Source organism: Ammospiza nelsoni, chromosome 18, assembly GCF_027579445.1.
Source record: "Ammospiza nelsoni isolate bAmmNel1 chromosome 18, bAmmNel1.pri, whole genome shotgun sequence".
Classification (NCBI taxonomy): domain Eukaryota; kingdom Metazoa; phylum Chordata; class Aves; order Passeriformes; family Passerellidae; genus Ammospiza; species Ammospiza nelsoni.
Window position 1 is genome coordinate 3,122,425 of NC_080650.1, and position 13,503 is coordinate 3,135,927.

The following is a 13,503-nucleotide window of genomic DNA, read 5'->3' on the forward strand; positions in this document are numbered from 1 at the left end:
ATAGTTTTACAATAAATACATTCAATAACACATTTATCCTTTAAATATTAAATTAAACTAGATTATATAGTTAGAAAAAATAACAAGTATATTATCCATGGCATCAAACTGATCCCATAACCCCAGTAGGTCTCATTTACAGAGACCTCTATTCAAGTTATTTTTTCATCCTGGCATATCAGACTACTGCCTCAGAGTACAGCTTTTCTGTGAGCTGCATGATGTCCCTGTATTTCTTCAGGACCCACCAGATGTAGGTTTTTTTGTCTGCCTGGCCCGTGGGGTGGCCCTGGGGCAGGTGCTGGCTGCTGCAGGTGTAGAAGGCGGTGCCCTGGCTCAGCGTGGTTTCCAGCTGGTTGAGGTTGGCCTGGACCAGCTCCTTGGAGCTCTTGGTGCAGAAGGTTTCTATGTCCCTTCCCAGGCTTTTCAGAGCCTGCTGGATGTGGTGCAAAGCACAGCAGTTTGCCTGGAAAGCTGGACATTTGGGGATTTTGTCTGCCATGTCTCTGGCCTTGGACCTGACTGTCGAGGGATCAGGGTAGAATGTTGCAGAGATACATTTGTTCTGTGGGGAAGGAAGAGAAGAGAGAAATTGTTAAATTGTTGATCCTTTGGTTTCCCTTTCTCATTTGTGTACCCGTTTGTGGGGTGTTTGGTTGTGTTTCAATCTTGTATTAACCCCTCCATCCCTCTGATCGAGCAGGCATTGCACAGAGTTTGCAGATCCCCATTCCTTGCTTGCCTTGGGTCTCAGCTTTTCTAAACCTTGGGTTCTATTCTTTGCTGTAGGGGCAAAATTTACCTGTTCCAGAGATCTGGTTTGGCCTGTGTGTGTTTCCATTGGTTTTGGCAGAGATGGTTTTGATTTCAAAAATTAATTCAGAGGAAATGTCAGTGTTGATTTTTATCAGCGTATTCTTGGGAACACAGTCCCAGGAACTGAACTTCATCTGAGGCATTAGCACCTGGGTTCAGTGAACGTTTTTCCTTTCTAAGGAAAGGATGGGTGCGCAGGATTTTTGGCAGAAGTGCTCAAGCACTGGGGTCAGACTGAAAAGCAAAGCAATTCCCACCCCATTTCCAGTGATCTGACTAAATTGCTGCAAGAAGGTGCCCAGTGGAACTCAGGAGACTGAGAAGGAACACTGGGAATCAGGAAGATCCCAGCGGGCAATGACCTCAGGCAAAGTCACCCAAGCTCTCTGCAGCTGCCCTTGCTCCAACTGCCCTGAAATAACACAATGAACACTTTCCTTCTTGCATGGAATACAGAGAAGAACTACTTTAGGTTTTAACCCAAATACTTCTTTTCTGGTGGTCTTTCTAATGTTTTCTAATAATTCAAGAGATTTCTCCAGACATAGGCACAGCACATGGAAAATGGTGCACTTACATAAAAATCAAACAAGTTGTGTGCTTTCTGTTGTATTACTGATGCATAGGTTGGTATCTCTGTAGTGAAGTGATTCTGCCTCTCTCCTGTAGTCACTCTGCTTTCTGATGTCTGTGTCGGTGCCATGGAGCCCAAAGGAACCAGTAAACAGAAGAGGAAGAGTGCAAACCTGTTGATCTCTGCATTCAGATGAAGAGAGGAAACCAAAAAGAGAATACAGTGATTAGTCTCAATCTTCCGCATAGCTTTTTGCAAATCTTAATAGTTTTGTGCAAGGTGATACATTTTTAAAGCATATAGGCATGAAGTGGCTGAGCCTGAGATGAGCATCAGCCAGGACAACCTTAGAGCCTGTAGCAAGGGTCAGTCACACCCACCTGCTCTGCATTCCATGGTGGGATGGGACAGCAGTGGCTTGGCTGGGAGCTGGCCTTGGAGCTGGTTCTGGGGCTTCTGCCTGCCTGGAGCGCTGTGGATGGGGCCAGCCAGGCTGCATTTAAGTGCCGTGGAGCCCTGCGTCAGTGGCTCCCCCACAGTATTTTTTTTTTTTTTTGCCAATGATAATTTGGGTTTTTTTTCTTTTTTGAAAGATTATATCGAAAGTTGATTCAAATGTGTCTTCACTGATTGTGATCTACATGCACAGTTTCAGGCTGACATAGAGGGTGTCCTGTGTCATCTCTTTGAGCTTTCCTTGGCCATCCCATCTAAATCCTTGGGCTCTCTAAAGTGAGGGATTTAGAACATAAACTTTTGTTTTATTTATAAAGGTGGTTGGAAGCATGTTATTGCTGCCCAAAGCCATTGCTCGTCCTGCAGAGTCAGTGTAAGAGTGGGCCAATGAAAAATATTGTGTGCAAGGTAGGTCAGGCCTCCAGTTCCATGTTTAAATCCTTTTGCTGGATACCTGTAAGACCCTGTTCCCAAGGGATGCTCAGGATCCCCCCCCTTCCTATCCCTATTGCCCATCTCTCCAGCTTCCCTGAGGCTGTTTTCTACTTCTGGTAACCACATGCAGGAAATTCTTATACACACCAAAACAGAATAGGTGCTAAGTAATGGCATGGAAGAGATGAGCTGCCATGGCCTATGGAAAGGACAGTTCTGCCAGACACTTCTTTATTTGAGGGTTTCATTATTATTTGGTGTGAAAACTGAGACAGAGTGAAAGAGAGATGTTTCTTTGTGTGTGGTGTTCTTTAGGAACGTCCCTACAAAGGCAGTGGTGGGTACAGATGGCTCCTTTCAGGCAGAGGGGTGATCTTGGAAGGTTTCTTTGGAAGCACCAAACCTGCAGTTGGTCAGTGGCCCACAGGAAGATCTGTGGAAGGTGCAGGAGCTCGTACATAAAAGATGCCACTGGGCACTGCCAGCCCCCTTCCAGCTCTCCCAGATGGGCACAGCCAGGGAGTACTGGGATCTGGTCTTCCCCCAAGAGCAGGAGTATCTCTTTGTGCAGCACTGAAGGCAATGGGGCCAAGTTATTTTAAATAGTGATGCAAATAAACTAAGCAGAATTTTTACAGCTTCGCTTTTCCACGAAACACAATTCAACCACTGGTAATTTTCTTTCAAAGACTTTCAGAAGATTTAACTTCATTTTCTCCTAAGGACAGCACTTTACCTGGTTATTCCACTCCAGGACATGCCATTATCTCATAGCCTGTGCATGCTGTGCACCTCCTTTCCGGTCTCTATGGGGCTGTGATAAGCTGCTGAGCTGATAAGGGAGCAGGTCAGCATCCGTCCTGTAAAACCCAACCTGAGAAGTTCAGCTTTCCACCACGTAACGATCAGACATCACTGAGCAACTGCAATTCATTTGGTGAAGTTCTGCTGACACACGCTGCTCTGTCAGCTCTCTAAAATGGAATTTGTGGCCATTGCCGCAACACCTATCGCTGGAAAAAGGAAATCAATCTCTGCCTATGGAGACCTGATGCTGACCTGAGACACAGTCTGTGCCTTTTGTTCCTTGAGCTCATCTACTTTTTCCAAGTGTAGGAGCTGGTATTTTCAGCCATGAGCTTGTTTTGTGGCCTTACATGGTTGTGTGGCAGTGCCCTCCACGTAAAGGGTAGAGCTGGGCTTTTGGAGCTGGCTGAGTTCTTCTGCTTCTTCCCTGAAGCCTGAGTGACACTCAGGACACAGATAAGGGAAATGGCAAATTCCATGCCACAGGTCCCCAGCCAGGCATGAATGCTGATGCTGCACCCTGCAAGTGCAGCATGAGGCCGCCTGGCCTTTCCCTGGTGGGGAGCAGCCCCCAGAACCCAGTGGGAACCAGAAAAACAGGGATTTATTCCCAGCCGGGCGAGCTTGGTTCTTTTCCAGACCTGCTCCACCTCTGCTTGGAGAGTTTGGTTCCATGGCAGCATCTCCTAGCAACAGGGACACAGAGCCAGGGGGTTCCCTGCGGGCTGGGGCTGCATGGCAGCACCCAGCAGCGTCTCGGCTGTTTTTCAGGAGTACCTGCAGCACCTGGGGCTGCAGGACTTCCCCTGTGGCCTCGGCAGCTGGGTAGGGGTCAGGGGGCCACAGCTGTGGGATGTGGCACGGGGCTGCCATTGCCTCTCCTCTCTCCCTGTTCTCCACAGAACAAATCCCGCTGCAATGCCCGCAGGAGCTCCCGGGCACAGCCAGCGGGGCTGAAGGAGGCCGTGCCACCAGGAGAGGACACCCCTGAGGTGCTGCTGGAGCTGCTGAGAGACCAGCACAGCCCCTGGGCACTGCCCCCCGACTGCAGCCCCCAGGCCCAGCGCTTGAGGGAAGTGATTGTGCTGGGCCCCGAGCTCCTCCATGGCTCCAGCGTCTCCCAGCTTGTCAAGTCCCTGCGGATACTGGACAAGGGGGTAAGTGCAGCTGCTGGTGCCCACAAAGCTGTGTCTTCCTGCTGGCAGGGAAAACATGCTGGGAAAAGGACACCTTCCATCCCATGGTGCTGCAGCCAGAGTAGAGCCTCTCCCCACAGCCTCCCCAGGATGTTGTGCTAACCCATGTCACACAGGTGTCACACAGATCGAGATGTGTCCATGTCACCCTGGTCACAAGGTGCCTCAAGGACAAGTTGGCCAAACCCAGCTCTTTGCAGGTGGAGGAGGTGGATGAGGGTCTGCTGCAGTTCCAGCAGCTGGAGGAGCTCATCCTCAGTGCCAACCACATCAGCAGGGTAACCTCAGCCCACCTGCCCCGGACTCTGAAGGTGAGCGAGCAGGATGGGGCAGGAATTCCCATGTGGGAACACAGGGAAAGACAAACAGCTCAAGGAGGTGCCAGGAACAGCTAATTTCCAAGGTGTTTGTTGTTCCTTCTGTCCTGGGCAGGTGCTGGAGCTCTGCCACAATGATGTGGATGATCTGCAGGACCTGTGTGCTCAGCCACCCCCGGAGCTCCAGCACTTGGGGCTGGGCTACAACCAGCTGTGTGGCCCTTCCCAGGAAAAGCACCTCACTGTGGATTTCTGGTAATGCCACAGGCTGAACGTGAGCTCCTGAAAGGGAAATGAGCAGATATGAACAGCTGACCTCAAGCCATGGAGGTGGCCTTTTCTGGGAAAATACAGAAGGGAAAATTTTGGGAAAATTCAGAAGGGTTGTTTCTTTGCTCTGTCTACTCCCTGTGCAGAGTAGTCTGTCTCTGCTGTCTTCTGTCTCATGCCCAGAGGTTGTTTTGGTCTTTAGCAAGGTGTGGAATGGGGAGATTGCCAGGGGAACTGCCCTGACACCCTGCCCATCCCAGTTCCATTTTCCTGGACAGTTTACTTTTTCTGTGTCCTTCCCAAAACCACTGCTGGAAGTCTGTAAGCATCTGAAGCAGAGACTGCCTCACCAAATGGTGCAGGGGGTCATCAATGGATGCTAAAGAAATGTTTTTGTGTTGTGGGGCAGACTGGCAATGGCTCAAGAATTGGAATTGGCCTCCAGATTGGATTCCTCAGTTCAACCCAGTTTGTGCTGGGGAAATACCAATTTTCTTTCTGTTTTTGCTCCAGAGCTGTAGCTTTCTATCCTCAAATAGGTGCTGGCTGCCTTACATCCTTCTCTGGTTTCTCTCCTTAGGCCAAACCTTGTCTCCCTTGACCTGAGCTTTAACAGCCTCACAGACCTGCTGGGGCTGGTGTCCCAGCTGTCCACCCTGCAGAATCTCCGCGTCCTGCTGCTCCAGGGGAACCCACTGTCCCTCATCCCTGCCTACAGAGGCTTCCTTGTGGACAGCCTGCCCAAGCTGTCCATCCTCGATGACATCTACATATGGCCTGAAGAGAGGCAAAAGTTCCATAGGCTGGCAGAGCAGCCAGGTGAGCCCTGCCTTTGAGGCTGACCCTGTGATTCAGGAGTGGGGTTTGCATTGTGGTTGTGTCATTACAAGTGAGGTCGTGTCTGACTTGGGCCCAAGAACAACCAATCCCAGTCCCAGCACTGCCTCAGTGTCCTGGCCTGCCTCAGCTTTTCTTCCCATCTGGTTTCAGATCATGCATTTCCCTCCTGAGCTGTGGCAGGAGGAACATCAGTACTGGGGGAGGTTCTCACATGGGGCTGCACTGTCAGCACACAGCGGTGCCACCTCTGGGGCACATCCCTGACTGGGATGAGAGCAGGAGGCTGGGGACACACGGGGTGGGAAACCTCTTTTGATGGCCTCTACTCAATGAGTTTGTGCTGGATGTGCCTTTTGGAGATTGAAACGTTGAAGGAGCAGAGCAGCCAAGGCAGGAGGTGTTTGCATGGCTTTTAGTGACGCCACGTGGCAGTGGCTTGTCCTGCACAGCATTGGCACAGGCTGGCACCGAGGGATGCCAGCAGGTGGGACGTGGGACCTGGAGGTTTCTGCTTTTCTGTTCCTTCCTCTCTCTGGAAGTGCTGCAGCTTCAAGGCAGGATTCTCTTCCTTTCAGAGCTGATCACGAGTGAAGCACAACTGGTTGTGACCATTGGGGAGATGAAGGGACTCCCTTATCCCGAAGATTTTCAGCAGCTGGAGCCTGACTGCGAGGGTCCAGTGATTGCCTACAGATACTGTGTGACCTACCAGTTTGCAGAGGGAGAGGAGCTCAAGGACAGGGGCAGTCCTGAGGTTGGTGCTTGATTGTGCTCCTGGAAACAAGCAGCATGGCAGGTCACAGCAGGGGGAGCTGCATCTCCAGGCTGTGGGGTGATGAGCCTGGTGAGGGGAGCAGCAGTGCTGGGGACAGAATTCCCATGTGGCTGCATCCAGCAGGACAAGCCCACATTCCACATCCCTGTTGGGGAGCCCAGAGCTCTGCTCGTGGAAGAGAACTCACCTCCTGCCCTCCTGCTGGTTGTGGCAGACCCTTTCCCTGGCACTGAAGTCCCTTCTTCCCATAAGGGTGGGCTGGGGAATAGGATTTTGGAGGCAAATCCTTCTCTGTTCCAGGGCACAGAAATCCACCAGAGTCCCACAGTGGCCACCCTGGATGTGGACAGCTCTGCTCAGGACACAGGAGAAACAAAGAGCCATCAGGAGCCTGCAGCCACAGAGGAGCCCGAGGCCCACTCTGGTAATGAGGAATTACAGATCTTTTGTTCCATGTCTCAGGGCAGGTTTATGGCTCTTTGTGGGGTGTGGTGGCATCAGGATGTCCCTTGCAGTGCCAGCTGGGCTATTCCTGGGACTGATGGACAATGACCTGGCACCAGCCATGTCCTGGAGGTCCTTCTGTCCTGGGGAAAGAGAGATCTCTGAACTTTTTTGTGTCCCTACACAGCAAAGGTTTTTGCCACCGCTGCACAGCCCTGGGCAGACACCATCGACTGCAGCTACAGGAAGCAACACATTGCCAAGGACTTGGTGGGGCTGAAGTCCTACCTGAAGGCTGGAACCATTGTCTCAGTTATGGAGGAGAAGGTGAGGGTGGGGCTGAGCTGGATGAAGGGGGAAGAGCTGCTGGGAGGCCCAGCCAGTGTCACCACATTCCCTCTGGGAGGCAGGCTGGGATGGCAGTGACCCTGGGCCAGCTCCTCTCTCCGGGCAGGTGGTCTCCTGGCCTGTGGATCCAGATGAAAACTCTGCCACAAAGGAAGGACAGGAGCTGAAGAAGAACAGTGCAAAGGTAGGTTGCCAGGAGAGAGCAATGATCAAATTCTATCTGAGCTGCAAAAAGTGATGGGACAACAAGGACCCTTCTCCTGGGTCAGTCTGGTGTGTCAGAGAGTCAGACCTCTCCCAAAGTCCCCACTTTCTATGGGGGGAAGGCAGCAGCTGTTGGCACACACCTTGGCCAGGATGCAGTGGTGGGCGAGGGGCTGGGTTTGGGTTGCTTCTCTCTGATAAAGGGACCCCAACCTTCTGCTGAGGCCTGTCCCCGTGTCCAAGGACAAGCAGAAAAAGAAGAAGAAGAAGAAGTCATGTGAATACCGCAGTGACCCTCCCATTTGGAGCACCCTGGCCACCACGAGGGTGACCTTGGAGACCCTGCTGGCCAATGAGAACCTGGTGGCAACTGTGTGTGACTTTGGGATCCTGATCCCTGAGAAACCACCAGAACCACCAGTTGTGGACGAGAAGGTAAGGAGCATGTCCCAGGGCAGGGCTGAAGGCTGGGATTCAGCAAATGCCTTCTCTGGCCTGGGCATCCATCCATCCATCCATCCATCCATCCATCCATCCATCCATCCATCCATCCATCCATCCATCCATCCATCCATCCATCCATCCAATTTCTCCTCTCCCCAAAATGGGGCTGAAATAGCCCTGCCTGACCACCATCCATCGCTGCTGGTGTGGTTATTTAAGGCTGATATTAGTGAGCAGTTCTGCTACTTTTTCTGGGCCTAGGAAAATAGATGAGTTTATTTTTCCATTCCAGAATGTGTAAGCAGCCACTCGTGCTTCCTCTGGTGCTCTCTGTCAGTGTGGCAGCACATGCCAGCTGTACCAACTTTCTGTTTCCTGGATTCTCTTCTCTGAGCAGCCACTCTGCTGTGCCCCTGCTCCCCCTCACCTCTGTCCCCTGCCCCTGAAATCCCAGTGACAGCACCCAGATGATGACAGCTGGCACAGGACTGAATGAGGGCCGTGAGTTTTAACACAGCCTTACTGTGGAAACATCTCTCTCCACAGGAGGCAAAAAAAGGCAAAGACAAGAGCAAAAAACCCAAAGGAGACCAGAAAAATGCGGCTTCCAAAGGTGACAGAGGCTGGAGGTGGCGGGACAGAGGGCGGGGTGTGTGCGAGAGCAAACAGGAGCAGCTCCGGAGCAGGGGCTTACTCACATCCTGAGCCTCGGGCTGTGAATGCAGACATTGACTGCGGGGCTCTCAGAATAGACACGGCCCGGACTCTTTACCAGTCGGTGTCTGCACAAGCACCCGGGGTGGGCTGCCAGCTGCCCTGGGAGACCCACACCTACAGCACCCTGTGCCAGGGGACATGGGCAAAGCAGATTTTTGGGCGAGAAAAGCGCTGCCCACTGTGTGGCTGCCAAATGTGGGCGGCGGCGTGGGCGGGCAGCTGGGCGAGCGCTGCCTGGGGTGCATAATGAGCTCCTCATTCACTGCCAGCTCGCATCTCCAAGCACTTTGCAGAGGGGATTGTTGTTCTCTCTGGTTTGGAGATGCACAGAGAGCCCCAGGTGCCCCAGCCAGCCCATGCAGGGCTGGGAACAGATCCCAGTCTGCTGTCACCCACCAAGAGACCACCCTGACCCCAGTGCAAGGCTCAGGGCTGCTCAGCCAGCAGCCTTGCTTAATCTGCCAGGGGCAAACCTCACCCTGCCTCTTGCAGATCATTTTTCCATCAGTCTTGGTTCTCACTGCAAAAACAGCAGTGCCAGCACATCAGAGGGGTAATGCAAGAGCAGAGGAAGTGGGACAGGGAAGGGGTGGCCAAGCAATGCTGAAAAGCTGCTCATGGGTCAGCAAGGGCATGGAGAGGGCCAGGCCTCCCAGCACTGCTCAGAGCTACCAAAGGAGCTTTGTTTTCCTGCTCTGGCATCAGATTTGAGAGTACAACTAACCCACAGAGCTCCAGGCTGCTTTCCTGTGCCCTGTCACCCACAGCAAGGTCCCCATCTTTGGGGAGGCTCTCGGAGCTCTGCAGTCCTGGGCTGCATTCACTGAAGCCAGGGGCCTCCCTTAACGACCTGAAAAGAAAACTCGGTGAACTGCTGTCCTCCACAAGATGTGTATTTGCAATGTACACTCAGCCTGACAGGAGCTGCTGTCAAACAGCTCAGCTTCAGCAGTGGTTGTTCCTTCCTTCCTTCCCTCCCTGGTGTGTGGTTAGTGTGTGCAGGAGGTTTCCCTTCAGCTTGAACAAAGGTAAAAGTGCTGTTGTGTGCACAGAAGTGCTGCTGCTGCAGGAAACCCACAGCAATTAGAGATTTGTGCTTAATTTGGTGTCCCCGTGCCTGTGCAGGTGGGGGCTGGCTTGGCTGCACTGTGAGGCCACGGAGTGCATAATTCAAAATGTGAGTGCAAAATTCACAGTGCCTGAAGATAAGCTGCCCCACAGCTCACTCCACCCGCTGTCCTATGGCTGTGACTCACCAGAGCAGCCCAGCTGTGGCTTTTTGGGGGGCTGCTGAGCCCTGCTGAGCTCAGTGTCTGCACATCCTGCCTGCCCCGTGAGTCACCAGCTGCTCAGGGGCTGTTTGACACTTGCACATCACCTGGGGACCCCCTTGGAGCTGTGACAATGGCCATGCCCCGGGGCACAGGGGATGACTCCCAGCCGAGTGTCCAGGCACTCTCACAGCCGGGAGCTGAGGCTGATTTGCATCCCTCAGTTCAGCAAATGCACACAAATAATAAGTCCTCTCAGTGGAATTGGGATCACTTCCAGACGGCTCAAAGAGGAAAGGCTTTGTCACAAGTGAACCATTTGCCCAGACACTGAAGGATGTCTTCAGAAGTAGTCTCACGTAGGTCTCATTTTACCTCGCACTTGATTTTCCAGGATCCTTGAAATGATTTATTTCTGCAGCTTTCTTTTGCCCTAGGGCAGTTTCACAACAAGCAGCAAGGCTGCACCCAGGTCAACTGCCAGCCTAAAGATGTTTTTTGGGCTTATCATCTAAAATAATATTCAGTTTCCCCTGAAGCTCAGTCACCACTGACACCCTTGCACGCTGCTGCTTTTAGTATCATTTACTCTCTCAAGACAGTGACAAATGTACTTCTTATCACAGGAAAAGGAAAAAACAAAGACACTGCTGAACTGGAGGAGGATCAAGAGCCCCAGCCAGTGCCACTGACAGTTCAATTCCAGATGCAGCTCCTTCGATGGCCCTCGGCAGCCAGCACCAAGAGGCAGGAGAGCGTGGCCATGTCAGAGGGGAGGGCTCCGTAATGTGTCCATAGCAGGAGCATGAGTGGAAATAAACCACAGGGAACGCTGCGCAGAGCCTGGTTTAGCTGAGCCTCCACAGCTGGGAGCTGCCCCGGGGCTCCTGGCGGTCTGTGGCTGGTGCTGAGCTTCTGCTGGAGCCGGAACGGGCAGGGGAGGTTGAGTGGGTGTGCGGGGTGTGGGATGGGTGTCCGTGCCCGGGACACGCTGCCCCGGGGCCGGTGCCAGCCCTCGCATCCTCCGACCGAGGCGGGGCTCGGCAGGGGCGGGGAGGGGCGGGAGCAGCTCCCGGTGAAGCGCGGAGGGAACGGCAGCTCCCGTGAATCACGGAGGAGGCTCCGCAGAGCAGAGCGGGGGTTTTGCCGTGCGGGGTCACCGTGGAGCGGCGGCTCCAGCCCGGTCTGCGCGCCCCGGCGGGACCGGGGGCTCCGGACCGTCCTCACCGGCAGCACCGGGGGAAGCACCGAGTACGTCCCCGTCCCAGGTAAGGTGGGAGGGAACGGCTCGTGTTCATCTGCCCGCCTGGGGCCGGTCCCCCGCCGGATGCTGCCATGTATCCCAGGATTAAAAGCCTGGCGCTTTACACCTTCTCAATCACGCTGCTGGCCTGCGTGTTTTACATGAAGAAGGAGGCGAAGTTGGCAGCATCATCAGCAGAGCAGAAAGTGGATGTGGTAGATCACAGAGTGCAGCCTTCGGTTCTGGACAGCGCTGAGCACAGCAAGTGTTTGCCGAACTTGACCTTTGCCAATTCTTCTCTCGCCCTCCCGGAGCCTCACCGAGTCTTCCTAACCTACAAGCACTGCAGGAACTTCTCGGTGCTGCTGAGGCCTTCCAGGTGTAGCAAAGAGATGTTCCTGCTGCTGGCCATCAAGTCTTCCCCCATCAACGTGGACCGGCGCGTGGCCATCAGGAACACGTGGGGGAAGGAGGTGTCCATCAGGGGCAGACACATCAGGCTGGTGTTCCTCCTGGGGCGTTCCGAGGCCAAAATCCAGCTGCAGCCCCTGCACCAGCTGCTGGCTTACGAGAGCCAGGAGTTTGATGACATCCTGCAGTGGGATTTTGTTGACGACTTCTTCAACCTGACCCTCAAGGAGCTGCATTTCCTCCGCTGGTTCACGGAGGATTGCCAGCACGCCAGGTTCGTGCTGAAGGGCGACGATGACGTGTTTGTCAACACTTACAACATCGTGGAGTTCCTCCAGGAGCTGGACCCTGAACAGGATCTCTTTGTTGGGGACGTGATCGCCAACGCCCGGCCCATCAGGAACACCAAGGTCAAATATTTCATTCCAGAGGCCATGTATGGGGCCACCTTCTATCCTCTCTATGCAGGAGGAGGGGGATATGTGATGTCCAGAGAGACAGTGCGTCGCCTCCAGAGCACCGCAGAGGACATGGAGCTCTTCCCCATAGATGATGTGTTTGTGGGGATGTGTCTGGCAAAGATGTCAGTGACCCCAAAGAACCACGCTGGCTTTAAGACGTTTGGGATCCAGAGACCTTTCAACTCTTTTGATCCGTGCTGGTACAAAGAGCTGATGGTTGTGCACAGACTGAACCCAACGGAGATGTGGATCATGTGGACACTGGTGAAGGATGACAGCATTAGGTGTGCGGTGTCAGTGACACACAGCTACAGCAGGGGCTGGAAAAGGAGCTACTGATGAGCCTGGGGATTGATGCTGCTGACAGGGTACTAAACTAAAAATCAGGTTGTGGTAGAAATGTGTCCGTTACTAACAGACTGCACTGGAGCTGTGGTTTGGTTTGCAGTGAGTCTTTTTCTGTTGGGGGTTACTTGAAGCAGTTGAATTGTCACAGGGTGGGGGTGTGGTCAGTGGCTTCCCAGCCAGACTGTGCCAGGGGAAGTCACAAGTGCCACCTGCACTGCTGGCCAAAGTCAGTCTCATGACTAAGGAGTGACAGAGCATTTGAAATTTACTTGAAGGCATGGAAGAAAGGCCAGTATGTCCTGCTGAGTCTGCTATCCCAGCTCCTACCAGGCAGCAGGAGAAAGGGAGTGGAGTGGGGAAGGAAAAGCTTCAAAAATACATGGCCTTAACACAGCAGTGATGATAATCTGGGGCACTGGGCTCAGCCTCCAGCCCTTTGGCTTTTGCAGAAACTCACAAAGGTTTACATGCACTGGAAACTTTAGCACAAACACTTTCTGATCTGGTTTGAGAGGAGCCACGTGTTTTGAATAAGCATGGTGGTTGGAAGAGTGGCTGTAGCTTCCCATGTTGTGTGGGAGGTGTTTGGTTTGTTGTTGTTGTAATGTTGTATATAAATAAAATACTTTTCAAAAGTATTTACATGGGAATATTCTTAGGTCTTCTGAAAGCTAAGAGCCCTAAAAGCCAGGGAAGGCTGAGATCTGCTGCTGGGTATTTGCATTAAAGAGGAAAATGTTAGTGGAATGGATACTTGCCACTTCTTTTTCTGTGAGCTGTTCTCTGCCCTGTTCAGATAAGATGCACTGACACAAAAGTGATAAATCTGAATGTGCTGGAGTTGTTAATTTGAGAAAATATCAAATATAGGACTAAGTTTTGGGGTTTTTTGTGAAGCTTATCAGTATCTTGCTGCTAGAGCTGGAGCTGAGGATGAGCAGGAAGCAGCCTGGAAGCCTTAGGGAAAAAAACAAGCAAATGAGCAAAGAGGAAGTGTGTGATTAGAGCAAGCAGAGCCCTTTATGCTGTGCTGTTGTAATTGCTGTCTGTAGTGCCAGCTGCCCAGCATCCATCCCCCACCAGATGGGAGCTGGAGCTTTCAGAAGAGCCCAGCAAGTGCTGCCAG

At 52.7% G+C, this 13,503-nt stretch overlaps 2 protein-coding genes across 2 annotated transcripts; both read left to right on the forward strand.

The window, feature by feature from the left end:
- The first annotated feature begins 3,812 nt into the window (after positions 1-3,812).
- On the forward strand, positions 3,813-10,746 carry LRRC43 (leucine rich repeat containing 43). Its single transcript, XM_059485360.1, has 12 exons — positions 3,813-3,913; positions 3,991-4,245; positions 4,485-4,595; positions 4,717-4,856; positions 5,452-5,690; positions 6,287-6,465; positions 6,787-6,910; positions 7,118-7,257; positions 7,385-7,462; positions 7,726-7,917; positions 8,473-8,539; positions 10,541-10,746. Exons 1-12 carry the CDS (start codon positions 3,824-3,826, stop codon positions 10,699-10,701), a joined length of 1,776 nt encoding a protein of 591 aa, XP_059341343.1. The 5' UTR covers positions 3,813-3,823; the 3' UTR covers positions 10,702-10,746.
- Positions 10,747-11,163: 417 nt separating this feature from the next.
- On the forward strand, positions 11,164-12,687 carry B3GNT4 (UDP-GlcNAc:betaGal beta-1,3-N-acetylglucosaminyltransferase 4). The gene has a single exon (XM_059485241.1). It carries the CDS (start codon positions 11,250-11,252, stop codon positions 12,366-12,368), a length of 1,119 nt encoding a protein of 372 aa, XP_059341224.1. The 5' UTR covers positions 11,164-11,249; the 3' UTR covers positions 12,369-12,687.
- Positions 12,688-13,503: the final 816 nt, after the last annotated feature.

Excerpts from the sequence above, each read along its gene's own strand:
- LRRC43 (XM_059485360.1), top strand. The coding sequence starts at position 3,824 with ATGGCAGCACCCAGCAGCGTCTCGGCTGTTTTTCAGGAGTACCTGCAG. Across the intron at positions 6,911-7,117 it reads GGAGCCCGAGGCCCACTCTG|CAAAGGTTTTTGCCACCGCT; the intron begins GTAATGAGGAAT and ends GTCCCTACACAG. Across the intron at positions 7,463-7,725 it reads TGAAGAAGAACAGTGCAAAG|GACAAGCAGAAAAAGAAGAA; the intron begins GTAGGTTGCCAG and ends CCCGTGTCCAAG.
- B3GNT4 (XM_059485241.1), top strand. The coding sequence starts at position 11,250 with ATGTATCCCAGGATTAAAAGCCTGGCGCTTTACACCTTCTCAATCACG.